Below are 26,831 nucleotides of genomic sequence, written 5' to 3'. Positions count from 1 at the left end.
CTAGGCTTAAACACAATTATTTACAAACCATTGAATATATCACAATGGTAATGTGTTTATGTGACCTGTGGCTGTAACACTGCAACAAGTACTTGATCTATTTGTCTTCACAAAAAGGAAATGAAAGGCTAGAAGGGAGTTGCTGATTAGACAGGACAGTTAGCTGATTTGGTGCCACTTGTTGTCAGTCAAGTCAGCCACCACAACAGCTATTAGGACCCCATTTGATTTCTTTATTAATGTGTCGGTGAAGGCAGTGATGCTTAATGTGCTGCCTGAAAAACAAGAGGCTCTACTGCAGAATACCACAGATATTTTTATGTGTACACATTTAAACACGCGCGCGCACACACACACACACACACACACACACACACACACACACACGCCGTGGGGAGGGTGGGGGGGGGGTTCTTAATTAACAACTCTAATTGAAGCTGCTGCCTTGCATTATTTGGCCTGCTGCTGTCCCAAAACAAGGCCTTCATTCACAGCGCACAACTTTATTACTGCGGATAAACCTTCAATCCATATTATCCTCATAAACTGATGATTCACTGTGCTCATTTGTGCCTTGCTGTGTTTTACACCTGGTGTCACTGGAGACAGTTTGGTGACCAACAAGTTGGCTGTAATTCCTCTCTGGGTCAGAGTACAGATAAATGAGAGGCCTTTGCCTAATGTGTCTGCGTGTCCATGATGTGCTCTTTACACTCTTTGAGGCCGATTGAAGGACCTTAACCTTAAGCTTTAACACTATTATCCTTGGCTGCCACGGTCTTTCGAGATACCCGTATGTGTGTTTAGCTATAGGACGCTGCTCATTTCATTTAACCAGTTGATTTCAGCCCCCTTCTCAATAGCCGACAATGCTCCTATGTGGCGTGGCGTAAAATCCCTCTCTCGAAGCCTTTTATTAACACTCATCCCGACTTTCAGAGGTGCCCTGTGCTCTTTCTCTCCCTCTCTGTATTAGGCCAATATACTATCAGTCATTCATCACCATGACTTGGCACACATTTTCCGATTACGCCAGCAAAGCGTGACTGAAAGGCATGGTGAGATGGAAAGTAACCCCCCCCCCCCCCCACACACACACACACACACACAAACACACACCTCGTTCACCAGCATCAAGACGACATTTTTCCCTAAAACATAATTTATGCCACGAGATTCTCTAATTGTGTCTTAAAGGAAACAGCAGAAAGTAGGAACTCCTCCCCTCTGATCATTGTGCGTGTGTGTTTGTGTGTGTGCATGTGTGCGTACGTGCGCATGCGCGTGTATGAGGTTAAAAAATTGTTTAACTGGAGGTCGATTGTTTAACTGAAGTGCTTTCCTATTGTCTATGTGTGTATGTGTCTGCGTGTGTGCGCGTGATCGTGTGTGTGTGTATGTGTGTGTGTGTGTGTGCGTGTGTGTGTGTGTGTGTGTGTGTGTATGTGTGTGTGTGTGACCAGGAGCTCTGTGACACGCAGGGGGACAACAAAGGGAGAGGTCTCGCGCCCCGCCGCCCATTCATCCCTTTCTCTCGCGAAGTAATTCCCATTGATTCTTATTGAACGGCGAGTCGCGAGCCCCTCGGGGGAGAGCCGTGTGATTTGTGAAGGGTCGCGAGGACAAGACACGCCCCTCCTCGAGCCCCGGCCATCTGCTCACCAAACACCACAACACCAACCAACCTACCAAATGGCTTCCCTCATCTCTACCTATGTAAAGTCTCTTCATTTCTCTCTTTCTGTCTTCTTCTGTGTGTCTCAGTGAATCTGCTTCTGCTGACTGTCATCTCTTTTATTTCTCTCCATTCTGTCATTTCCAAACTAGAAGCCTTTGTAGGTGAAGCTACTAGTTGCTCGGTGGGTTCCTGGGCCAAATCACAGTGGAGGCATGCAACGGGTATGAGGTGGCCATATGGCCAGTGTGTGTGTGTGTGTGTTTGTGTGCGTGCCAAGAAATGGATGGATGGCCGTCGTGGGAACCTCCACATCATCACCATCACATCAACACACACACACACACTGGACACACACACTAACCATTGCACATAGCATGGCAGCCTTTGGTCTGGTCAGTTATAGCAATCAAAGTTCACAGGGAGCTGGAAAGAGGCACAACTCTGGATCATTCAATTTGAGCCAGAACAAATGTAACTCCTTCTATGCTGCAGGTTCCCACATGCACGGCAGGAGAACTGGTATGTTTTAATTAGCTCTGGTGCTCAATGAAATGTTTAATTTGTGCCTGGGCTGAAAGAGTTTTAGTACGGCTGAATAGAGACCAATATTCAATTAGTTGAAGCCCCTGAGCTAGTCAAATTTATTGGATTCATGCATTCGTTCCATCACATCATGTTGAGAGGAGCAGATAGATAGATAGATGGATAGATAGATAGATAGATAGATAGATAGGTGCAGGTGCAGATCCTGATGTGTTGAGGATCTTTCCTGTGCTGATTATAATGATAAAAGGAGAGTCGTGTGGCTTGATGGATCAGACTCCCCCAGCAACAACAACACTGTGATGTCAGAAACTTGAGACTCACGTGCCCCCCTTCCCAATCAGAGCCACAAAGACCCGGGGCCGCCTATACCTACCATCCCAGTCAGGAATGTAGCAGCTTATGCCACCTGTTAGCCTGAATGTGAGACACAAACTTAAATTACACCTGTGTTATGTTTTGGTGGTCCTGTGTGAGTCATTGTTTACCATTTTATGAAAGACAGAGGGTCCATTTAGTGGAAAAATATGGATGTAATCTGTAATAAGATGAGGTATTTTTACCTTTTGAGCTTCAGTATCTTCAATATTCCTTTTGAATTGTTTCAATGGTTTCAACACTAGATGAAAACATTTTTTACACTTGGACATCAGATATTCTGTATTTTCCAGTGCTTCATTTAAGTTTGTTTACATTGAGAAGAGCTTAAACTATTAGTCAGTTAGGCCTCATCAATTAGTTAATTGACAGAAAATTAATCGGCAACTTTACTTAGTTTTAGCTTCTCAAATGTGAGGATTTTCTGCTTTTATTTGTCTTTTGTGATATTACATTTTTGCATTTTGGACTGTCGCACTAAACAAGTAATTTGCTGATTCAACATTTATAGACTGATATCCTATAGGCTATTCATTGATTCATCAAGAAAATAGTAGGAAGATTAACTGATAATGTTGAGTGAAATATTAAAAATTAGATTTTTTGTTTCATGGCTGCACCATTACACTGAATGAAACATCTCTAGATGTTTTATGCATGGTATTATATTACATTTCCCTGAAATTCAGCATAAAATATTCTTGTTTGTGATTGGAGTTTAAATAAAGTTCTGTAGGTTTTAACAGTGCTTCGCCACATGGTGAATCTGCTTTTGAAGATGATGATGACCCGTGACGAACACAGAATTTGAAATTCCCATGAGACGTCCGGAGCATAATGTTTGATTTGAAACCAAAACAAGCAAACAAACAAACAACAACCCCTGTATTTTGAACAAATCACACTCTCCCTGCTCCCTGAGATCCCTGCCCTGTGGCCCCCTGGGGGTCCTTGGCCTTTAGTTTGAGAACCAGTGGCCTCCAGCAGCAGGATTAGCCAGGCCAGCTGCCCAGAGAGACCCTGGACGCTGACACCAGGCCTGACCCCAGGGTGGCTACTATCAGGGACACTGAGGGGATTTGGACAGCACTTGGTGCGTATATGTGTGTGTGTGTGTGTGTGTGTGTGTGTGTGTGTTGTTCATTCAGTCGGACAACTGTTGAGCCAGTACAGATTTGGGCAGCGGTGTTCTTTGTATGTGTGTGTGTGTGCTTGTATGGTCAATTCTTTCCGGGGGTTAACTGCTGATCCAGTACAAATGGGAGGTGCTGGGGGGTAGGGCTGAGGGCAGTCGTGTGCTCCTGGAACATCTGCCTCTGTTTCTCCTGAGTCAAGCTTTGGTCAGGAGAGGGGAGGGGTGGAGGAGGAGGAGGAGGAGGAGGAGGAGGAGGAGAAGGAGGCAACGGCTCCTGCTGATCACACATGCTCCTTCCTACTATTAGTTATTTGTGTCCACATAAAGAGGATATATGAAGGGACATGGATGTATATGTTGCTACATACAACAGTATATTTGTGTTTTTATGTATCTATCACTAGTGAGCACATTTGTGGGCACATTTTCATTTTGATATGCAACATGATAGCCTGGTTACAGACATCTAAATTGACGCCCACATCTATGATTTTATTCAGCAATTCAACTAAAGTGAAAACAAAATGAATTTCCAACACTTTCAGTTCAAAACCCTGATAATGCAAGTCAGAAACTAACTAGCTTAATGTCTTCGCTGCCCACAAACAATAGAGGATTATTTTCATGCTTTCTGGCTCTAAGGACGATACTTTTGGTCGGCGGTCATGAGCAGGCTATCCCCCTTTGTCCAACCACGTCACTCCTGGATGAACTCTCTAAACTTACATATCACACAGCATTTATTTTAATGTCAGTAACAGTAGCTAGGTGGTGGTGGCTGGTAAATTGGAAGATAGACCTAAATTATCCATCAAGTGCAGCTCCACTCTAGAAAACAACACCCTTTTTCTTCAGTACCTACCTCAATCCTGATCACCAGCCTTGAATTCAACACATAACTGTATAACACACAATAATCTACCTACAGTACAGTATGTGCCACTATGTGCTTGGATACGTTATAAAGTTATTATCATCTGTTCTGACCCTCTCATGCCTCTTTTTTGTCTTGTATTGTTACACACTAAAAATCACTTGGTCACGATTTGATTTTTAGTGTGTATTGTGTTGAAGTGTCTGTCATGTTGTTGTGCTATGTACAGTGTTGTTGTTTACGTAATTCAGTCTTATTATGGCGACATAGACCTAAATCTGAGAAATCACCTTCAGCTCCTCAGTTCATCAGTTTTAAACATAAATCTGTAGCTATAAGACAAGTGGGCGAAGAGAAGAATAGGTATTGCAGCTGTTGATTCAACATCTGCACACATCCAGGGCAGCTGTTTCCTAGAAGCATTCTTAAGGCTAAACAATGGAAGTATGGTCATTTTAGCCGTAGCCGCTATTGGGAAACATGGGCCAAATATGTTGGCCAAAATGTGGTCTTCATGAGTCCAGTGGCCATAACTTTCCGGTGCACACACAGGAGGCAGATTTACAACACAGCTCCTCCTCTCCTTGAAGATCAGTTGACTGGGAGGGGTGGATTGTCTTCCCAGTCCACAGAGCATCTGGCTGAGGAACGACAGATGCTGACAGCTGGACTGACAGCCAGCATATGTCCCTTTCTTTATTTAGCTCAGACAATAGAGTGGAAGGGACGGGGGTGCTTTGTGTTGAATGTAGACCTAATAGCTTGTGACTCCAGAAAAGAGAAGAGCCCCCATTCTCCAGGAGAGCCCAGAGAGCAATTAGCCAGTCTCTGATCCTGGCCTGGAGAGTTTATGGGAAGACTGAGCCTACAAAACCTCAATGGTCCATTCTTATTCATGCCATATTAAGGTGTTTATTTTTTAATTACAGCAGTATGACTAAACATTAAAACTTATATTAACGGTAAATGTTTTATTTTTGGTCCTCGTAGTCTTATATTTGAATGAATCACTAAGATGACTTCCTGAGACTACTATTATATATAACCTAAGATGATGGTCGTGGTGGCTCATGGATGTATCATAAGATGTATTATTATTATTATTATTATTATTATTATTATTATTATTATTATTACTAATAGTAGTAGTAGTAGTAGTAGTAGTGGTATTATAATACATCCATGGGTGGACTCCATGCGCCTACCAGCACGTGTGTTTTGTTTTGCAACGTGATGACGCCACGCGTAGATGACAGGAAGTAATTTGCATAACAACCCATGAACACAACCAGGATACAAGCCGCTCGATTATACCGAGAATTTAAAGTAAGTTGTTAGCTGTGTAAAGCAATATTTGGTAGTAAATGTATTTGCAGACACAACTTAATACATAACGTGATGGTTTGCAACGGCGAGACCCGGAGCTGTGCAGGAATCAATGAGTTTAGCTGTTAGCATTGAGGTTTGTTCTCACTGAAAACTGAATAACCAAACAGAGGGTGATAGGAAAGATATGAGGGAGCAGACACAATATTCTGGCATCATTTAGCATCCTGCCACCTTAAAAAGTTTATAATGAACGAGTCTGTGTCGTTGTCTCACCCTGTCTCTCTATTTCTGTTTCTGTAGATATGGGAGTGAAAGGTCTTCAGCAGTTTGTGGACTGCTGCTGTCCAGAGGCCCGTGTGACTGTGAACCTGAGAGAGATGGCCAGACAGCATGCTGCCCAAACCACAGATCACACTACCAGTTGAGTTTCTTCTGTGAAAACCGATTGTACTTTTCAAAAAACTGGGGAGGATATTGATCAAGCTGATATGAATGAATGTGTTTACCTCAAGCAGTTTAATCTCTACTGTACAAATGCAGGTATATACTACATTCAACTGACTACCAGTGTTTGTATGCCTTGTACTATTAATATTATAACATTACTAAGAGCATCTTTATATGTGCTTATTACTGTTAGTCAATGTTAAACTGTTTACTCATCGCAACGTCACTTTATATAACACACTGCATCAATGGCACAAATGTAAATCTGTATATCTACATCTTGTGTATCGTAAGCCTGTCATAGTAATTTACATCATACACATCAGCACTTAATGAAATCTGAGTATATTTCGAATTTATACTTAAATATTACTTTTGGTGATCAGCAGCAGTTTATTATATATACATATATATTTTCTAAAATAGCATCTCCCTGGACACAGACTCTTTGAACCTCTCCCCTCAGGAAAAAGACTGAGAGCCATAAAAACGTCATCCACCAGCAGACACAGGAACAGCTTCTTCCCAGAAGCTGTTGCTCTTCTAAACAACTGTGCTGTTATCAAACTGGACTTTACATTTCACAGCCCTCATTCAATCCCAGCATTGGTCACTTTAATATATTTAATCAAACTGGACTTTGTACATTGTACATTGCATTCAACCTCGACTGTCACATAATTAAGTATTTATTGCACATGACACATTTAATTTTTGCACTTGTCATCACTTCTTGGTTCGTAGCACAGTCCATATTTCCTTTGTACAGTCAGTATTTCGTTTCAAGTTTTATATCCCATTTCAAAACTATTACTTTTCCATTCTGTTTTCATTTACTTTTGGTACTACTTTGTTTATTTCATTATTATTATTACCTTACTCTTGTTCTATTTTTATTATTCTATGTTGCATTTGTTGGAGCAAACGCTAAGACACATTGTTTGTATGCTTGCACACTTGGCTAATAAACAGTTTCTGATTCTTATCAATAGTGGTAATATTTACCACCACTTTACATCCAGTATTCCTAATTATAAGCCTGGAAATCACATTTGCATGGCAATGATATGGGTAAAAGGACCAACCCTGCTGTTGATAACAGACAGACATACATCAGTAATTTTAGTAGTTTGATAGATTAAAGTTGTGCTAACATGGATGCAGATCAAAGTGAAACATTGAGAGGCAGGGCTAGCGGCCCAACATTAAAGGACAGGTTCACAATTTTTCAAGTCTAACACTGAAATAGTTTTTTCTTGCCATAATCTTTCATCCTGTTCATACTGACTGTTAGAAGATCCCTTCATAATGCACTTACAATGTTTATCTGAAGGTAATATGAAGCTTCAGTCATCCAAATTAGTCAAATCAAATAGACATCTTTCAACGTTACAGCCTTTTTAGTGTCAAAGTCCCTCTTTTTGTTACTATACTTCCACAGCAGCTCAACAGGGAAACACAAAGAAGGAATATGATGCTATAAAGACTGTAAATGTGGCAGATATCCATCTGATATGACTAACTCAGACTGCTGAAGCAGCAGTATGAACAGAGGAAAACCTCTTTCAGTGTTTATTTGGACACCTGACTGTTGTTTCAAGACAGACTTGAAAAACTGTGAACCTATCCTTTAAGGAAAAAAAAAGAAGTTTGATCAGCTGCACTTTGTTTAGCTCATTTGTTGAATTGATTAAGTAATTTATGGGATGTTCGTTGGCTCAGAGTGGGTTAACATGCAAGCCCACATTTGTATTTAACTCTCATGTACTGTAGGTCCTACACTCATTGTGGATGGTATGGCCTGCCTGCGCCACTGGTACTCATGTAAGGACTGGGTGTGTGGGGGGCAGTGGAGGGAGTACATGGACGCCCTGAAGAGCTGGGTGGAGAGCTTCACCTCAGCAGGTATTAGACTGGTCTTCTTCTTTGATGGAGTGGTTGAAGAGAAGAAGAGGCGGGAGTGGGTGAGGAAAGAAACACTTTCTTTAAGCATACATATTTAGATTTTTGTGTTTAACACGCCTTTAAATTGTGTCTACTGAAAGACTGTCAGCCCATTTCTGTCTTCAGTTACAGAGTTCTTTCTTTAAGCAGATTAAGCAGATTAAGCAGATTAAGATATCTCGATTGTATTTCACCTTTAATATAAGGTGCCTACTTGATGTCCTTGAGAACATGCCAGCTCTAACATTTTGGTCATGTTTTTCCGTATCTTCTTGCCCACTTGAATAGCACAAAGCAAAGTGAAGTCATACCCTGTGATTTCACATAGTGACCTTTGAATTAGTAGATTTTACGCAGCTAGTCTTGTGAGATTACATTCACAATCTCTTGTATACAAACAACATCTTTTCCCGTCTACAGGTGAAGAGGAGACGCAGAGTAAACGGGGAGGTGTGTAAGGTATTTCGTCACATTAAGGAACATGGAGAGCAGCCTGGTGGAAATCTCTTCGTTCTTCCTTCTGGCCTGGCAACATTCACACCCTTTGCCCTCAGGTCAAATTTTGGTTCTTGTTATTGGTGTTAATTGTCTCTAATAATGTCGCTCAATATTAATTTCTTCTTATTATAGATTTCATTATTGCTTGCAGGTCGCTGGGTCAGGAAGTGTTTTCCACAGTGCAGGAGGCTGACTATGAGATCGCCAGATATGCCTGTCGTCATGGCAGCATGGGCATTCTGGGACAGGACACAGACTTCCTCATATATGACAGGTTTGTTAAAGTTATTACGTTATAATGTCTTTTTAAATCAGAATAAGTAAAAGCAAGCTGTTACCAAAACTGAAGAGTGTCCTTCTTTAGGGATCAGAACTCTGATCTCTGTTACGGTAAATCTGCATGTTAAATTATACAGTCAAATACTTAAACCCTGTAGAACTGAGTTACCTGCAGAATGACTTATCCTACTTACTACTTACAGCTCAAGTGCTGAATTTGATTATAGATTGTGGTACTTCATAACATTGATAAGTCATGGAAAACTAATTAAATTAAATTGATAAAATGCGGATAAAATTCCTGATCCAAATGTGTAATTTTGTCTTTTGAAGTGCTCCTTACTTGTCAGTGGCAAATCTGCGGCTAGAAAGTCTCACCACTATCCTATACGACCGACAGAGGCTCTGCCGAGCCATTGGACTGTCTGTTACCCAGCTACCACTGCTGGCATGTCTCCTAGGAAACGATGTGGTGTCAGAGGAGCGGATGCAGCACATCAGGAACAATGCCATGGCAACATACAGGTGTCTGAGGTTTTGGTTTGATTTGCTCAATATTAATATTGTGTAATTGTAATAATGTGATCTCTGAATATTTAATTAAAAATGTAATTCCTCTTACCTTCCATGTAGATTTATAGATATACATATACACATACATATATACATACATATACATATATATATATATATATGTGTGTGTGTGTGTGTGTGTGTGTGTTTGTTTTCCTGCTGCTTGGGTGCTCAACCAAAAATAGCTGACTGAAATCATTTTCCGAGAACTTGTTTCAAACAAAACAAAAATTGTTTTTGATAGCCTTAATCAGAATACTTTAACTTATCTGTTTATGATCTGTGTAGTACTTAAGTCAGCTTTGTGCTCTGTCTTCATTTTTCATAGTTTAGGAAATAAGGAGTTGCTAAACCACAGTTGTTTACTTCGGTCTGCACTCTGCTGACTAAAATCACTGATCTCAGCTTAATGTGACGGTGAGCCAAGTTGGTTAAAGATCTGATGAGAACTTCTGTTGAATTCACAGTAAAGCTAAGTCTTCTGTCTCCCAGGGAAATGCATCCTGCTCCGCTCTCTGGAGCTCCTCGGGGGCAGATGGTGCTAGCTGTATCCCAGCTTGTGAGTTCTTTGTGGGGCAGGGAGGAAGAAGAGTCCAGACTTATTCCTCAGTCTCTGGACTTGTCAGATCCAGACAGAGAGCTCCTGGAGAGGGGCGTTCGCTCCTACTCACTGCCTGAACAGGAAGCTTTTCAGCGGGATGACAGCTTTCCCTCCGCCTTTGAGAAATATGTCAGTCCAGAAATATTAAAGGTATGTTCTGTACCACATACGTGTGTTGTTGAAATCTCTTCTGTTTTGAGAGAGTGCCAAATGCCAGATTGGCTAAATATGTCTTTCTTTGTGGTTTTCTCCAGGCGTGTAGAGAGAAGCATGTAGCGGCAGAGGGTTTCATGGTTTACAATGTTGTGTGTGAGGGAGTGGTTGAATGTAGCAACAGTCTGGAGGATGAAGAGGACAATGAACTGCTGCCTCAGGCCCTCGTCTACAAGTCCTGCAGACAACACATCTACAGTCTGCTGCTGCTGCACAGGCGTGATGGTAGGACAGCAGACATACAGGATGGGTCACACACACTCATACACAAACGTTTGTTGACATAAACGCACACATGCTGACACACACATTCTGGAAACCCCATATGCACAGTCAGAAAATCACAACACACATGTAAATGTAAACATACACTGCTGAGGAGAAAGTAAATTTCAGTTGATGGTATACAAGCCCTGCAGACTGTTCACATACACATGGACATACACATATATGCACACTTCGGAGGAAATACACGCTTGGCAGTGGAGTTTGTGTTGTCACCTTTTTATGTTGTGCAGTGAGGAGAAGTCAAACTAAGTGTAACCTTGACTGTTATGTGTGTGTTTTCAGACAGCATCGAGGAACCTCCAGCAATCAGGGAATGGTTTGTCTACCCTGGAAACCCTCTGAAGGAACCTGACTTGGTCCACCCCGTCCCAGTTAGCCTCCCATGTACTGTACCTGCTGGTTTCTCAATATACTAGTCTCTGTATTCTTAGGCTCAGGTTAGGATTTAACTCTAGTTAGGCCAGCTGATGCAAGTTAAAAAAATGAGGAAATAAGGTCTTTTTATACAATTTCCCTTGTTCGGATGATGATAAACTGTTCCAGTTTTGGGTAGTGCTCTGCAAGTTTACAATGCTCCAGGTAACGAGCAACAAAAGTAGTCATGTGGTTTCCCTGGAATGATGTATCCCTCTCTAATGAGCAAGTGGTTTCAGAATATTTGCCTCTGGATGGAAAAGACAGTGAAATCAAGCTTAATATGTTTAACACATTACAGACATCTGGTCATGTTAGTGTTTTCAAGGCCAAACACCAAAGTATTGTGTCTGTGTCTGAATTTGTAGGCCATCAGCCCAGTCTGGACTTGTTGTGGTTCGGCACTGGTCCTGACATTTCTACTCTTCGTCTGGTGTCCTTCTTTTCAATTTTTGACTGCCAGGAGTTCTCTGAGTTGTATGGAGCTGTGGAAGACTCTCTCCTGGCTGCTCTCTGTCTAGTCACCTACATAGCCCTCCAGGTAATGTTAACTTTTTATGGTTTGATATATTTTAGCACTTAATGATGAAAGAAAACAGATGTCATAAGTCAAACTCAAATGAATGCTGAGGAGAGCATTTATTGAACCAAAGTCACATTAATTAAACAGGAAAAGGTGGACACACTTTTTCTTAAGTCCTCATAAAGATGAGTAAGACGGATTCACATTCCCAATCAAAGATTTGTACATTCAGTCAAATGTTTTGATCATTAGACTTATTTCCTCTAACTAAATGTATAAAAACAATCACAAATGGCAAATTAATTTAGTTTTATTTTATTTTAATTGAAAAGACATACAAGTGATTTTCTCTGAAGTTACTAGTACTTATTTCACGTGCACAACCTTCTTTTGAGTGATATTTGATGTTCCAGTTGCAGAAAGCATGAAAACATCGTTAGTAACGGGCAAGTTGAAAATGATGACGTCTCCACTGTGTTTGATATGTCTCTCTTTTGGTTTTCATTTGCCCAGCTGCGTGTTTTGCTTCGGCACCAATGAATAAGTTAAGCTGTTAAATGAAACGGTTGAATACAATGCATTCAGTTTGTATTTAGGCATTTCAGCCAAGATAATGGCAGCATATGTGGAGTAAAGCTATACTTGGTGATTTATGTAAACAGAAAATGAAAGACCAAATGTTATTTGGTGACACTTAAACATACAAGTCAGCTTTTGATTTGGGATTAGCATCTATAACACATATACAACAATTATTCTGCTCTTTTGTCAACATGTGATGTGAAGTTAAACATCTCTTGTTGACGGTCTGTTCTGTGTTGTTTTGTCATGGCTTGATGGTAACCATTATCACCCACTGAGTGCCCAGTTTAGCCACAGACACCGGTCTTTGCAGCTGCAGCTCTTACGTCAACAACTGCTCTGATAACCACCCGAGGGCTTTGAACAGAGCCATTTCTTAATTCGCCTCACTACATTTCTGTTTTTATTTTGGGCGTAAATTTTAAGCTATAAACATTTTTGATGTGTGTAATCCTTATGTAACGCCTCATGATTGCTTTTCAGAGTATGTGAAAAAAGAGCTTTTGCTTTTGTGCGTTTTGCATGGACGTCATCTGAACTCCAAAACAACAGAGATCACAGGATCACTTGGACAAAAGTACATGCGTCATTTTGCTGAAGATAAACAAAAATTATACTTAGAGTTTATCCTCATTTAATCAACTTCGCTATGAACAATTTGAAAAGGAAATGTGAATGAAAATATTGTCTTGAGCTTTCAGACGTTTTGACTTTCTTTGCATATTTAACAAGAGTGCTTCAACTTAACTTTAACATCTTTGTGTTGGGAAATGTATAAAATGTGTTTGCTTAGTTTCTTTAGATTTCTTTTTACAATGTTAGTGCTGTCTCCTTCTGTAAATCCCATTTGTAAAAAAGGATGACAGTTCCTGCTTTCTGATGCTTGTTCTCTAAAATGAATAAGTGAATGAATGACGAGCAGAAAAACATCTCATTCACATTATCCTTCCCCGCTTAAAGATGTTTTAGCTACCAGTAGGCTACCAGAAATTTTTTAATCAAACAAATCTATTCGCCATTCAAAAGAAAAATTGTGAAATGGCTTATGAAATGACCACCTTTTCTTTAAATCAATGAAGTTATGCAAAGTACCTGATGAATTTGTTTGATTAAACACTCATTACAATTGAGTACACTATTAGCTTAAAGGCAAATTAGATAACTGCAGCTTCCAGACAGATTTTTGGACAAACTGTCAGACGGACACTTTTAACCGGTTGTTTAAATGGACGAAGGACCAACAGACAGGCTGAAGAGCAGCTTGTTAGATGGACCGTTAGACGAGTAGACAATCAAAGATGAGCAGACAGGCTGACAGACAACAGTAGCTGTTGTTGTCTGATCACTGCTGCATTCACATTCACTCGCCACTCTTCTATTTAAATAGCTTCAGGGTTTGTTTGTTTTGAACACACAACTGGGCAGCCTTGTTTCTGCAGTCAGCATTGTTTCTTTCTCTGTTGAATTGTTGCGCAGAGAGCAGACAAAACAAACTGACCCACATAGAAGACACACTGGGATGTGATTGAATTGGCTAACCATATATTTGCCTCTGTGTGTGTGTGTGTGTGTGTGTGTGTGTGTGTGCGCGCTTGTGCTTGTGTGTTTGTGTATTTGTGTGTGTCCAGGTACCAGCTCTGTCTTTAGAGGACGTGGATGCTTACCTGAGTCAGGCTGTGTGTCTGAGACTAAAATCCCCTCAGGAGCTTCAACAGATCAAGGTCAGCTACAAGCACAAACACACAACACATACTGTAAACAAGGTCAATCATTCTTTTATTTTTAGTGATTTCAATCAATCATAGCCAGATTTTGTAAGACAACCAGATTTCTTTTTTGTAATTTTCACCTCATTTTTATGTCCTAGTGCACCAAAAAAATGTTGTGTTCTCTGCTGTTTACAGTACAGCTCAGAAAATGTTTCCAGTAATTAGAAAGTGAAGAGAAAAATGGAGAGAAAACACAGTTAAGCTGCTGAATGAGAATCTGTTGAAGAAAACAAACAAACAAACAAACAATTTTGGTTTAACTGTGTGATGGTATTTTTGTATTATAGACTTTTCAAATATGATTTTCACCAAATTCTTTATATTTCAATATGAACATGGATAAATGTCCAGATTTTTTTAAAAATAAAGGCTAAAATAATGAGACCTTCACATATTTGTACAAACACAACCTCAGTGTTGATGTGGTTAAACAGATTGAAAGAATTTCTGTGTTAGAAAACATCACTGATGTAATTTATTAAAGCACATATGTGACTTTTAAAACAGATGTTTTCAATAATAGCTGATGGTTAAATAAATATAATCAACTGATTTAATTGTAATTAGAATTTCTTTGGGTTTGATTTATCAAAACAAGCAATTTGAAGACATCAACCTGAGCTCCGAGAACTTTTGATGAACATTTTGACATATTTGAAAAATGATTAATCAGTTATTCAGAAGAAATAACTGATTAATCAATAATGAAAATAATCATTAGTCGCAGCCCTGATCTAGACAGCGCGGTGACTGAAACCAGTGAGGCACCGATACTTCTATCTTCTCACGGTGAACTCGGCTGATGAGACTTGTGAGCTCCCAGTTACCAGAATCAGAGAGTCAGCTTTGCTTTTCCATTCTCTGGGAAAATGGCCGTGCTGCTTGCTGCCTTGTTGTAGCCCCATTTATTTTTACTGCTTAATTACCATACTTACGTCTAGTAATTTGTATTTTTGCTGCTCGTCTGTTTTCTACACAATAATTAGGGCTGGGCGTTGATTTGAATATCCTGTCTGGGAGAAGTTCAGTGCTGCAGGAGGGGAGTCAACTGAGTGACACATATATAAAACACATAATATACGCACATATGCACTGAGATGTGGGTTATCAAACTGTCAATTTTAGGTTTTTGATTGTGTTTTCATTTGCACATGCGTGTGTGTGTGTAGAACCTGCAGAGAGATACAGATTCACATATATACAAGAGCAACGTCCACACATCAGGATATCACAGTACAAATTGAAAATCTGCCTTTTTATTCCACCAAAATGCGCAAAATAGTTTTTTAAAAATGAAAGTTAATTTATTAGAATGCTGTGTATATGTGTGTGTGTGTGTGTGTGTGCTCAACTGAGTGAAAATGAGTCACAACATTTATTTGTGTGTGTTTAGGGGAAAGGGGTTGTGGGGAGGTTTTGGGATGCGTTGGTTTTGTTGCAACATTCCTCCCCATGGGACTGTGATTGTGGTGTGTGTGTGTGTGTGTGTGTGTGTGTGTGTGTGTGTGTGTGTGACAGAGAGAGTGTGCTGGCGACAGTCGCCTGTCTGACGCTCACCACACAGATCTATTTACATCAAACACACTCCGCCCCGCTGGACACACACACACACAAATTCTTGTGCGTCTGTGTTTCTGTCTTTTGTCTTTCTCTCACGTTGTGTGTACTCATATTCTACTACTTTTTACACTCAACCACTTTCTCTTTCTCAGTCTTTCTTCACGTTGCTCTTTATCTTTCTCTCTCTCTCTCTCTCTCTTTGTGTTGGTTTGTTTGTGTGCACCGTCAGGCTTTTGTGTCTCTGTCCAGTGGTTCATTGTTTTCAGAAGGTGAAGCTGTGTTTGACTGGAAGCAGGTGGCAGGCAGGGCTGTATGTGAGTGTGTGTGTGTGTGTGTACACGTAATCACTGTTATCAGTGCTATCTTCCAGAGAACAGGTGAGAGCAGATAGCACACACACACACGGAGAACAGCTGCCTGCTGTTAGCGACTGCTGTCATTACTTTAAGCTTGTATATCATCCTCTTTTTATTTGTCGATCTCATCCAGTTTCTTCTCTCTGTTCCTCCCCTTTATGGCCATTAACAGTTTCCTTTCCTTTTATCAATCAACTCATACTAACACAGCTGATCACTTCTGTCAGCTAAAGATAGCTAGTTAGATAGCTAGCTAGCGTAGAGTAAAGTGACGAGAGGTGACGTGAAGTGGGTGGTCTGACTCTTTTATAGCTCTGTTATTTATGTGTCAGTGCTGAGCAGATGATGTTGTGCAAATTTGTGTTGGGAAACACCAATTATTTCAGCAGCTGTGAATAGAAGTTTAAGAAATGTGTTCCAAGTGGTGACACTGAGCATATTGAAGAAACAGATGGTTTTCTACAGCAGAGCTCTTTCAATGATGCTGATATTTGTAGAGTGTTAATTGAAGTCAAAGTTACTATTAATACCTCAAGCATTATGTCTCAATTCAAGCTCTATTAATATGAATAGTATGATGATATTGCCACTTTGTCATCAAAATGATACATTTTATTTAAAGCTCAGGAAAAAAGCCAGCATGTGCATCTTGAGTTAAGTTTTTTTTAATCAAATCAAGATACATATCTTGTAATAATAGTGTACATTTATTGATTATATTTGTAAACTGGTCTGTCTCCATGGACAGTGCAGTGACTGCCTGTGTGGTCCGTTACTGTGGTGGACTGAGGATCTGTTTTTTAGTTTGTGAAAATTTGAGGTGAAGGAATTTATTGTCACATGTGGTGGAGTGAAGTGTGACTTGCTGGCAGCTCAGAAGAGTCACTACTGCTGCTGCTGCTGCTGCTGCTGTGTCATCTGCAAATTTAAAGTCCAACAATTTGTGACAGAAGATACAACAAAGCACCAGGCCTCGTAATAAAGATGTGCTACCAACCAAATGTGAACCCCAAACTTCTTTCTGTCTTGGCTCTCAGCTTCCTGTCCTCTCCAGTCGGGCAGTGCAGCTGGGATCGCTCTATGTTCGAGGACTGAGCCACCTGCTGGGTGCAAACTCTGCCAGCGGCTGCCCGCTGCCCAGCGCTGCCCTGCTGCCTTGGCACAGCTTCGACGGACGGCTGTTCCACTCAAAGTACCTGCTGGCACACAGCGGCGCAGAAGACACTGTGCTGTTGGACAGCGATGTGAGTGGAGACAGAAAAACAAAAAGGGGAATGTGTGTGTCAGAGAGAAAAGTGACAAAGTTGTCTTCTGTCTATTCTATCATACATGAATAAGATGATTTTGAGTCATGTGTCTTAATCATGAGTAAGTTAAGTGAGTTACTGTCTGCCTCTCCTTCCAGTCTTCCTGTCTGTCTCTGTTTCTCCACCTGAGAGAGAAACTTACAGAGGCTTGCAGGAGGAGAAGCAGAGTCCTGCAGTCCAGACCCAGCCCAGAAGCCAGATACAGAGACAGACACACAGGTGAGATATCTGACTGACCGACTGATACACATCACCCACTGACCACTTCAGCCACCTGCCAAGTGAACTCTCTCCTCCCGCTCGTGTCTGGTGTTTGTGAGCCATTATTTGTTCTGTGGGTCGCTGCTCGTATATATTTATCCGAAACAATTTACGGTTCTCCGTTGTTCCGGGTAGCATAATTATGCTGCCATTTTGGCGAGGGCTCTTTGAAGAAAGAGTGTTTGATCTTGAGACTGTCCCGGTTAAATAAAGGTCAGAGAGAGAAAAACATTTTGACCTGAATTAAGAAATTTTATGGTGTCTCTAGGGCGCCCTGGTGGACTAGTGGTTAAGATACAGACCATATAACCACAATAACCTCGGTGCAATTCCTGCTTGGGACCTTTATTGCATGTCATGACTTTCTCTCTTCCTATGTTTCCTGTCGTTATCTATACTGTGAACTATGCAGTACAAAAGAAAAATGCCAAGAGAAACATCATAACAGCAGAGTAATGATGTTTCTATTATTTTTAAGGCTCCAGTAGTTCAGTTTTTATTTTTTGGAGCCAGTCTTTGTTATTCAACACTGGCCAGAGCTCAGAGAACTGAAGAGAATCCAGTGATCTGAATGGCAGAAACACACTGTAGCTCATATAAAAAAAAAAAACTGATGAAAATACTCCTGGAGCCAAATGGAGAAGTACCATTTTAATCTGACAGTTGATCTGTGGTTGTAGTTCTCTGGTGCCCCTCACAGAACCACATTACCCAGAGGGCCGTGCTGTAACGAGCTCCATGTGTGCTGTGGCCTTAACACATACCACGCTGTGTGTGCACACACGCACACGTGCACGTTTGGATCCGAGACTTGCTTTGTCAGTGCGCTAGTAATAGTAGGTTTCTGTTTATAGGCTGGGAGAGCTCTATTTTAAGACACACAACAAGACTAACTGATTACAGGCTTCTCTCTCTGTCTCTCCCCTCTTTCTGCTCCCCTTCCCCTCAGTTGTTCCCCTCTGTTTTACTCTTCATCCTTTTATTTTCTCCGTCCTTCCCTCTCCCCCTCTCTTGATTCCCCTTTTCATGTTTTGCTGTTGTTCTCTGAGCCTTCAGAGTTCAGACTGGAGATACATGCAGTCTTCACCATCTAACACACCTACTGAACTGGTCATGTTGCCTGTCAATATACTGTACAAAGGTCTTCGCTGTAGTGTGCAGGATATTCTATAGTTTTCTTACTATCAGCAAATCCCTCCACAAGTCTGTCTCTCAATACTTTCCAATGACTCTACCTTCAGTCCCTCTCAGCTCCAAACAAACTGGTTTCTACTGAAGTTGTAAATCTTAACAAACAGTCACAAATATATATTTTAATTTCTAGAAAAAAGGCTCAGTAATTTCCTAAAGTAGCTGGACACTGTAGTTTTTAGCAAAAGTTACTCAGAAAGGAGTGAGTTGTGTATTTGCTTGGTACTTTCTCAGGATGCAGATTTGGTGTACTGACTAGTATTTATGGCAGCAGAACAGTGTGTGTTGGATTGACTCAAAATAAATGACAGTGCCCATGTTCACTGTAGTGAAGGAACATGTCACTTAGTGCAACAGTCTTAGTCACTGATGTGTTTTTAATCATTTTTGGACAGAAATGAAGTTCTACAGTGCAGAGGAATACACTATATCAGGTTTCAGCTACAGGATTTCAGAAAATACTGAAAATTGCCCATCACAAGATCGCATAGTCTAAGTTGACGGCTTCAAATGCCTTTTTTAATTCAACTGACAGTCCAAAACCCAAAGAAATTCAATTTGTTACCAGAGACAAGCAGCAAACATCCACATTTAAGAAGCTGGAACCAGTGAATTTTTGGCTCTTTTACTAAAAAGATTTCTTAAACAATTAATCAGTTACCAAAATCGTTGCAGATTTATTTTCACTGGATTCAATAATCAATCGATAAACTAACTGTTTCAGCTCCAGTCTTCACACAGGATTTGCTGACAATAAGAAAAATATAGAACATCACCAGATTTATCATTTAAGCAAAGCCCCGCTCCCTGTCGGTACAAGACTTTTCTGTAGTTTACAGACTCCATCCTGCTCAGTGGTCAATCAGCGAGGACGAGTCAGCAGTAGCTCATGAAATGTGAACCCGTAGTTTCTATTCAACCCAGTGACTTATAAACCTTTTATATCAACTGTTTCTAAAAAGCGACTGCATGCCATGTTGGCGCAGAGTCTTCGATTTGCGCCGAACTGTCTGCTTTTTGCCCAAGTCAACCCCTGTGGGTCTCATGAGGATGTTTCTGGTTTTATAGATGGAAGGCTATACACTCTTTATACCTCAGTGTTTCATTTCTGCCAGACGCAGACAGCAATCATTACTACAGAACTGTGGGGGATATGGAGTGTGTGTGTGTGTGTGTGTATGTGTGTGTGAGAGAGAGAGAGAGAGAGAGAGACAGAGAGAGAGTATGTGTGTGTGCGTGAGAGTAGTGGTGGCGCTATGTGGTATCGTTGAGGGCCCGGTTTGGTTTTTGTTTGGAATCAGGCCTGATGTTTAGTCTCCTCAGCAAATATCTCCTCTGCCTGCCTGCCCTCGCAATTACACTTGAACAGTGAATCCAGTGTAGTTGCTCTCCCATGTCTCTACAGTTTATTTCTGTCCAAAAAAGACACAAAGTAAATGAAAACAACCTCATTTTCAGATTTACTCACATTTTTTGGTGGAGTATATTTTACTCTGCTCTGACTGAGAGCGGTGATGTACCTCTAATCTGTCCTCCGATAAATTAACTGTTTACTCTATCATAGAAATCTAATCTCTCTAATCTTATTTGCCTCCCTCTTTTGGTTTAATCTGAATCTAAATCTTGAGTTTTCCAAAAGACATAACAACGACAGAAATAGACCTGGGTGCTTGTGGCCTGCTTGACACATCGCTGGCTTACGCATGGCATGCTTTCATCTGCTTTTTTTTCTGCATTTTCACACTCAGTCAGTGGGTTGATGGTAGGATGGCGGCCTGATTTGGCCTTGAAGGCTAGAGCTCCCTTCTGGTGAGATCTAAAGTTGGACTTGATGTCTTATTTCAAGCACTTTGTAATTGGCTAAAAATCTGCCACATCTGTCAAATCTCCTTAAGTGAAAAGTACATCAGGGGCGTTTCTGAATTTGGTGCAGCGGTTAAACAGGAGTCAAGAAACATTTCGCTCATTTTTATGACCCATAATTGAGCAAATGTTACCAACTACAATAATCTAAAACATCATTTTGGATGAAAACAATACAAAAATCTGTTTCATCTTAGTTTACATGACAGTTTGACAAGGAGATCTGATGGCATCCAGCTTCATGAGACTTTTTTTTCTTTCTTTGAATAATTCAGCTTTCAACACTGGCGACGTTTGTCAGACTCAATGACTGCATATGTCCTCTGTGATTGTTTTGTTTTTTGCTTTTCCGTGCGGGTAGCCTTGAAATGATTGTGGACAGACTTAAAAGGCAAGCTGTGTGTGTGTGTATAAAAGAAGAGGGAACAATTGCAATACTTTTTGCATTGCATCATGGAATGGGGCATTTAACCAAGATTGTTGATTGAAAAGTCAGTGCTGAAGTATCAAACATAATTTATCACTTATGGATTCCATCAAAGTTCATTTTCAAACATGAAAAGGTGATCTATAATTCAGCAGAAAAACTAACATCTTATGGATGGACGCTGTGTACCTGAGACTGAGAAACTGAATCCAAGTGATAGTTATATTAATATCACCTCTAAAAACCTGGTTCAAATGTGATTTTTTTTCTCTTTAACATTAAATATTCATGACTAAAAAGTGGCAATCAAAGTCACAGCTCAGACAAAAAAACATCCTTAGTTACAATTCATTAAGGAGTCAACACTCGGGTTGCACCCAAGATGTAGAGGTTAAGATGTCGACTATAAACCACAGCGTTCCTGCTTTGACTCCAACTGGGGATCTTTGTTGCACTTCTCTCTCTTTCCTCTCTTGACGTCTCGCTGTCTAAAAAAAAAACAGAAATACAGAAACCTCTCATAAAAAAATAGCCAAATTTGAGGTAATTCCAGCTGAAAGAGTGTGTTGATGTAGGAGTTATTGCTTATTGCAAGAATCTGGTTGATAAAATCATTTTTCAGGGCCTTTAAATATTACTTTTCTCACTTTTAGGTTGGTCTTCAGGTGGCGGCGAGAGCTGGAGGGAGATGACAGGAGGTCATCGAAGTGGAGGAGATTGGAGGGAGAGAGGAGAGTCAAGACAAGACCATGGATATGAAAACCGAGAGCACATGTGGGAGAGAGGAGGACACAGAGGACAAGGGATGAGAGGAGGTCAACATTTTCACCCTCAGTCTTATCCTTACTGCAATGATGGAGGTCTCCAGAGCACGAATCCTCCTCCGAAACAGTCCAGAGGCAGATCGTATCGCAGCAGAGGGAGATACCAGCTGGCTCCGAGGTAACACCAGTACCCTTTTCTGTTCTTCTCTCATGTTTCTCCTGTTCTTATGTGTTGTATAATGTCATGTTTCTTCTCTCTCCTCTCTCCTCAGATGGTCGCAGCCTCCTGGTCCCGGAACATAAACTCGACCCTGACAGAGAAGAGAGGAGTAGAGGATTAGAGGGGAGGACTTGAGGAGTTAAGAGGATGGGAAGGACCTGATGAAAGGAGTGAAGGAATCAAATTTCTCTGAACAAACTGATTAGTGAATTACCCGTCAAGAATAATGTTTGTCTAACGGATGCAGTAGATAGAAAAATGGGGATTAAGAGGAGGCAGAAAGAAGAGATTAAGAATACTTTGTGTCATTTGCTAGTTTTAACCCTAAATTTGTCTTTTTGTTCATCGTTTTAAGTCAGTCACAAGCCTCCTCCTTCATCTCAGGGAGACTACATTTCTCACTGTGACAGAAATGAACTGTACGAAGGAGAACCCACCAAACAAACACAACGACCCACTTCAAACATGCACTGAGAAGTGGATTAATGGTTAATCCTCAAGCCTGTTTTTTCCTCTTATCTTTCACAATAAAAAGCAAAGATCTTAAGAGCTGTGTGTATCCAGTGCCATAATCCTTTTAAAGTAATGGTTTTAACTAGAGAAACAGTCATGCTGGTATCGAATATCGGCTGAAACAGGACAGCAGCACCAGAGATTTATACACTTCTATAATCTGATACCAGGAGTCATGAATGACATGTCAAAAATTAAGTAAAGCAACCGAAGTTTCTGTTTATTCAGATACAAAAGAAAGTTGTCAGTAATGGACTCTAATGGGGTTATACTTGAAACACTTTGTTTTGTGCTTTGTGCCGACCAGCCCTGCATAAATAAACAATACTATCCTTGTTTATAGAGGCCTGGGGCCTGTTTCAGAAAGCAGGTTCAGCAAACTCTGATTCTAACCCTGAACTCTGAGTTGATGAACCTCAAGATAACTCAGAGTTTTCACTAAACCTGCTTCCTGAAACAGGCCCCTTGAGTTGCAAAAATGTTATTCTGATAATAGATTTTACTCTTCGGTAACGTTTGATACTATTTTTAAGTGTCTTTCAAAAGTCAACATATGTTTTTAGCCAGAAAAAATCCCCAAAATATCACACATGTCACCCTGAATTACAGTAATATAGATCAATAGGTCAGTTTCACAATACTACAGTTGTATTTGTTGTTGGTAAACTCAAAAGACAGGAGTGCTTTCTTTTGTTGTCGACTCATCCTTTCTAATGTGAGCAACCAATATTTTACACACAATAAAACTTTGATCTTAAAGACCTGAGTCCAGTAAACATGACTAATAGAAGCAGATTCCAACATTTTACTCCAACAACGCATTTGAAACATCACTGCAGTTTGAAGCTGACCTGAAGTTAGCACTCATTTTCACCACCTGTGATAATAGCTTAAATTATTTTCACACTCAGTGAGGACAACACCGACCGTATTTAGTGAGTGGGGGTCAAATTGCTATGGCATCTGTGTGTGTGTTGATAAGGAACGTGTAGCCCATGTATCCAGGCTGACTGCCTTCCTGTAGCACCGTGAACGTTGTAAAACCCACCAGAGAGGAAAAGGATGCAGAGAAAGTTCCTCCGTCTGAGTGTTCTCATTCCTCTGTGTGTGTGTTTGCTTATACGCAGAGCAGAAAGACATTTTAGGGATTTTCTCAACAAATGGAAACTAATAGGGGGAAATCAGAGTGTTGATACAGTGACGGTGAGACTGTGTGTAGTTCAGTTGTCAACTCATCACTAAGAGCTACATACAGGCTCATCACAGATTCAGATCCGCTGTCGTCATTATTCCATCGGTGAATGCTTGATTTTAAAAGAAAATAAAAACCATTGAGGCTGCTTGTTTTTGCAAAATATGAAGGATGCATCAGCTGGTGACTTCTCACAGTAAGCTTGAGATGTACATGTTCATCAGCTGAAGGTTCCTGCTGTTCACACTTTGTTTTTCAAGTAACACTTCAGGGTTTTGCAGGTTTTGCAGCCCTCAGACGTCTTAAACTTACTCGGCACATGGTCAGTGTTTATCGTAATAATCTGTCATGTAGTGTTCCTGTGTTGTAGTGTTTTCTACTGTACTGTTTTGGCCCTTTTATAGTTTTTATAGCCTAATTGTACATTTACTTACAGACTGAAATAAATGCAGCATTTTGAATTTCAATTTAACAACGATTAAAAACATCAGTATGCAGCAAGTGCTTTATTTATGGAACCAAACAAACCTGCATTAATACTTTGAACTAAAATTGTCAGCAGAAAAATGCACCACTACCTTGTGGAAGGAGAAAAAAACATTCTCCCTCTTTAGACTTTTTTAAACATAAAACCCGCAACACTTTGTGTAAAGCAGAGTGTTTATTTTAGCCAGTGAAGAATGAAAGTTGAATGTTTAGGCCAACTTAGATACTTAAAAGATGTTTACATATTCATACATTTCTATGTCTAAGAATATCTTAACCTTGAGTGAGCTGTATCTGTTAATGTGACTGCATTATATTCACCCTTTAACTGCAGGAGAAGAATTATAGAAATGTTATTAGTGTGCTTGAAGGCAGATTGCCAGAGTGCCTTTTACAGAGACATGACTTGAAGTTGTTGTCAAACATGCCAACATGTAAAACTGCCAGTTTCTTTTCAGAGTACATACATGTGTGGAAAGAGTTGTTGATTCATTACTCAGGGTATGACTTAAAATAAAATTGCTGAAGTTTTAAAGGGTTAGAGAGACAAGACATTAAACAGCACAGTGATTCTTAGAGTCACATGTAAAAACCTTTTGTAAAGGGATGTGACCACACCGTCCACTCCCCGTCTTTCCTCTTAGTCCACTCGCAGCAGAGCCTCAGAAGAAACAACAGCCAGTGTGTGTGTGTGTAGTTTTTGGGTTTGTAATTGTGGTTAGTAGATTGGCTGTGTGTGTGTGTGTGTGTGTGTGTGTATGTGTGTGTGTGTGAGGAGGGGGATAAGGGTGGGGCACGCAACACACATCCATAACTTGAGTCCACTTGTCCCTTCCAGATAATAACAATAACAGGAGGAGGGATGTTTTCTGTGGTGAAGAGGAAGCGAGGGATGGAAGGTTAAAAAGAGAGGAAGAGGGGGAAAAAAGAAAATGGAAGATGGAAGTGGAGGAGTGTAAAGGAGAGATTAGAAATAAACATTAAAAAGGTGGGTGAAGGGGAGGGAGGGAGGAGCGGGTGATGGAGGACTAAGAATAGAAAAACAGGATGAGAGGGAAGAAAGCGCAGAAAAGAGAGGAGGGGAAGTTAGGAGAGGAGAAGATGGAGGAGTTAAGAACCCAAGCGTTTTGAGTCGGGAGTCTTGCCTCAACCACAGGAAACACTGCTGGCTGCCTAACAGATCAGTTTCCTGCATGTGTGTGTGTGTGTGTGTGTGTGTGTGTGGTGGAGGTCTGGGCGTGGTCCCTCCAGCAGCAGGGAGACAAACAGACAGTCAAACCCCCTTTCGAGGCCTCCTCCCTGGGATTGGCTCAGGCGTCTTTCCTCTCCGGTGGCGGTCGTTCAACAGGCTGGCTACTGTTATTTGTCTCACGTTCTGTCTTATCTAAACTTTCTGAGGCTTTTCTCACACCATGGTCGGTAAACCAGGCACCCATAAACATGTTGGACCAACAGGATTCGATTTAAATTCTTGTGGTGGCCACAATAGGCGGCACCAAAACAGATCCCATTCTAGACCACAAAACCACATCAACAGACGTTATCCCAAACAAATATCCTCTTCAAGGCAAACAGGTGTCACATGGGAGCAGCGCTGTGTTGTACTGGAGGAAGGCGTGCTCATTTCTGTCAGATGTGTTGCTTTTTTCTGTAGGAATTTGTCCTCTAGATTATTTTTGCAATCAGTGTTTATTCGTCTCAAGCAGCCAAAATACACAGATGTTAGCTGTAACTGTTACATTAGCACTGACTGTGTGTGTTTGGTCACAATTCAGACTCTTAAAATAATATCAAAACCTTCCAGTTGGACCCTGTTTTCTTCTTACTTTGTACGTTCATGAAGAGCAGTCAAAGTTAACAGAGTTAGTGGAGATGCGTCTTCACCTTAATATAAAGTTCAAATACTAAAATTCACCTCTATTCATTTTAACACAACATTAAACTTGCATTATATGATTGTTTTCACCACTCTTGGGCAGCAGAAACAAGGTGTGCTTATTATACTGATAGATTTAGTTTATTTGTCCAACTTAAGTTTTTTTTTTACACTTCCACCAGACACAGATCAACATTATCATTCATTCAGAGTTGTGTCTCTGGCTACCTGCTGAATATAAGTCCAATAGTCTCTCTCCTTTTAGCTCTGTTTTTGGTCTCCACCCACTCCTGAGGGAAATATGTGAGTGAACCAAAACAATAAACTTGTGGGCCATAAATCCAAAACAATGAGCTGAAAATGATGAAATGCTCCGTAGAGCTGAGGGGAAATACAGATGTATTCATCACTACTAAGTGGCACCTGTCACATACACATCGCCATTTGATCTATTGTTGATATAAAAATGTTGATTATAGTAACTTTAAGGCTGTTTATTATGAACAAAAATGCATCAGCTCCTGTGAGGTGTATGTATGTATTATCTAGTACTACACCAGAGATGAGAATACGTTTAGTCATAAATTTAGTTTAATCCTTCTCACATCCTGTAAGTGTCAACTACAGCACTGGAAAAAATCTTAAGTTAATATTTCACTGTGAAAAAGCATCACACAGCGCTTTAGAGTCTTACGTGTAGACCTCTTACCTCTCATCACATTGACTGATATGATATGTTTGCTCATG

The 26,831-nt window shown here is 40.6% G+C and overlaps 1 protein-coding gene across 3 annotated transcripts; it reads left to right on the top strand.

Annotated features, from left to right (window-relative positions):
• The first annotated feature begins 1,610 nt into the window (after window positions 1-1,610).
• On the top strand, window positions 1,611-22,566 carry fam120b (family with sequence similarity 120 member B). Of its 3 annotated transcripts, XM_067591887.1 has the most exons (16): window positions 1,611-1,716; window positions 1,828-1,899; window positions 6,238-6,357; window positions 8,158-8,348; window positions 8,749-8,882; window positions 8,978-9,100; window positions 9,439-9,630; window positions 10,171-10,429; window positions 10,534-10,717; window positions 11,063-11,164; window positions 11,563-11,735; window positions 13,928-14,020; window positions 17,022-17,228; window positions 17,390-17,510; window positions 21,687-21,975; window positions 22,070-22,566. In XM_067591887.1, exons 3-16 carry the CDS (start codon window positions 6,240-6,242, stop codon window positions 22,098-22,100), a joined length of 2,217 nt encoding a protein of 738 aa, XP_067447988.1. In that variant the 5' UTR covers window positions 1,611-1,716; window positions 1,828-1,899; window positions 6,238-6,239; the 3' UTR covers window positions 22,101-22,566. The 3 variants fall into 3 exon arrangements, with proteins under 3 accessions (XP_067447988.1, XP_067447979.1, XP_067447996.1); XM_067591878.1 differs by lacking the exons at window positions 1,611-1,716; window positions 1,828-1,899 and adding an exon at window positions 5,846-5,934; XM_067591895.1 differs by lacking the exons at window positions 1,611-1,716; window positions 1,828-1,899 and adding an exon at window positions 5,939-6,070.
• The last annotated feature ends 4,265 nt before the right edge of the window (window positions 22,567-26,831 follow it).

Source organism: Thunnus thynnus, chromosome 1, assembly GCF_963924715.1.
Source record: "Thunnus thynnus chromosome 1, fThuThy2.1, whole genome shotgun sequence".
Lineage (NCBI taxonomy): Eukaryota > Metazoa > Chordata > Actinopteri > Scombriformes > Scombridae > Thunnus > Thunnus thynnus.
The sequence above is the reverse complement of the archived record's forward strand: the minus strand, read 5'-3'. Positions and strand labels throughout refer to the sequence as shown.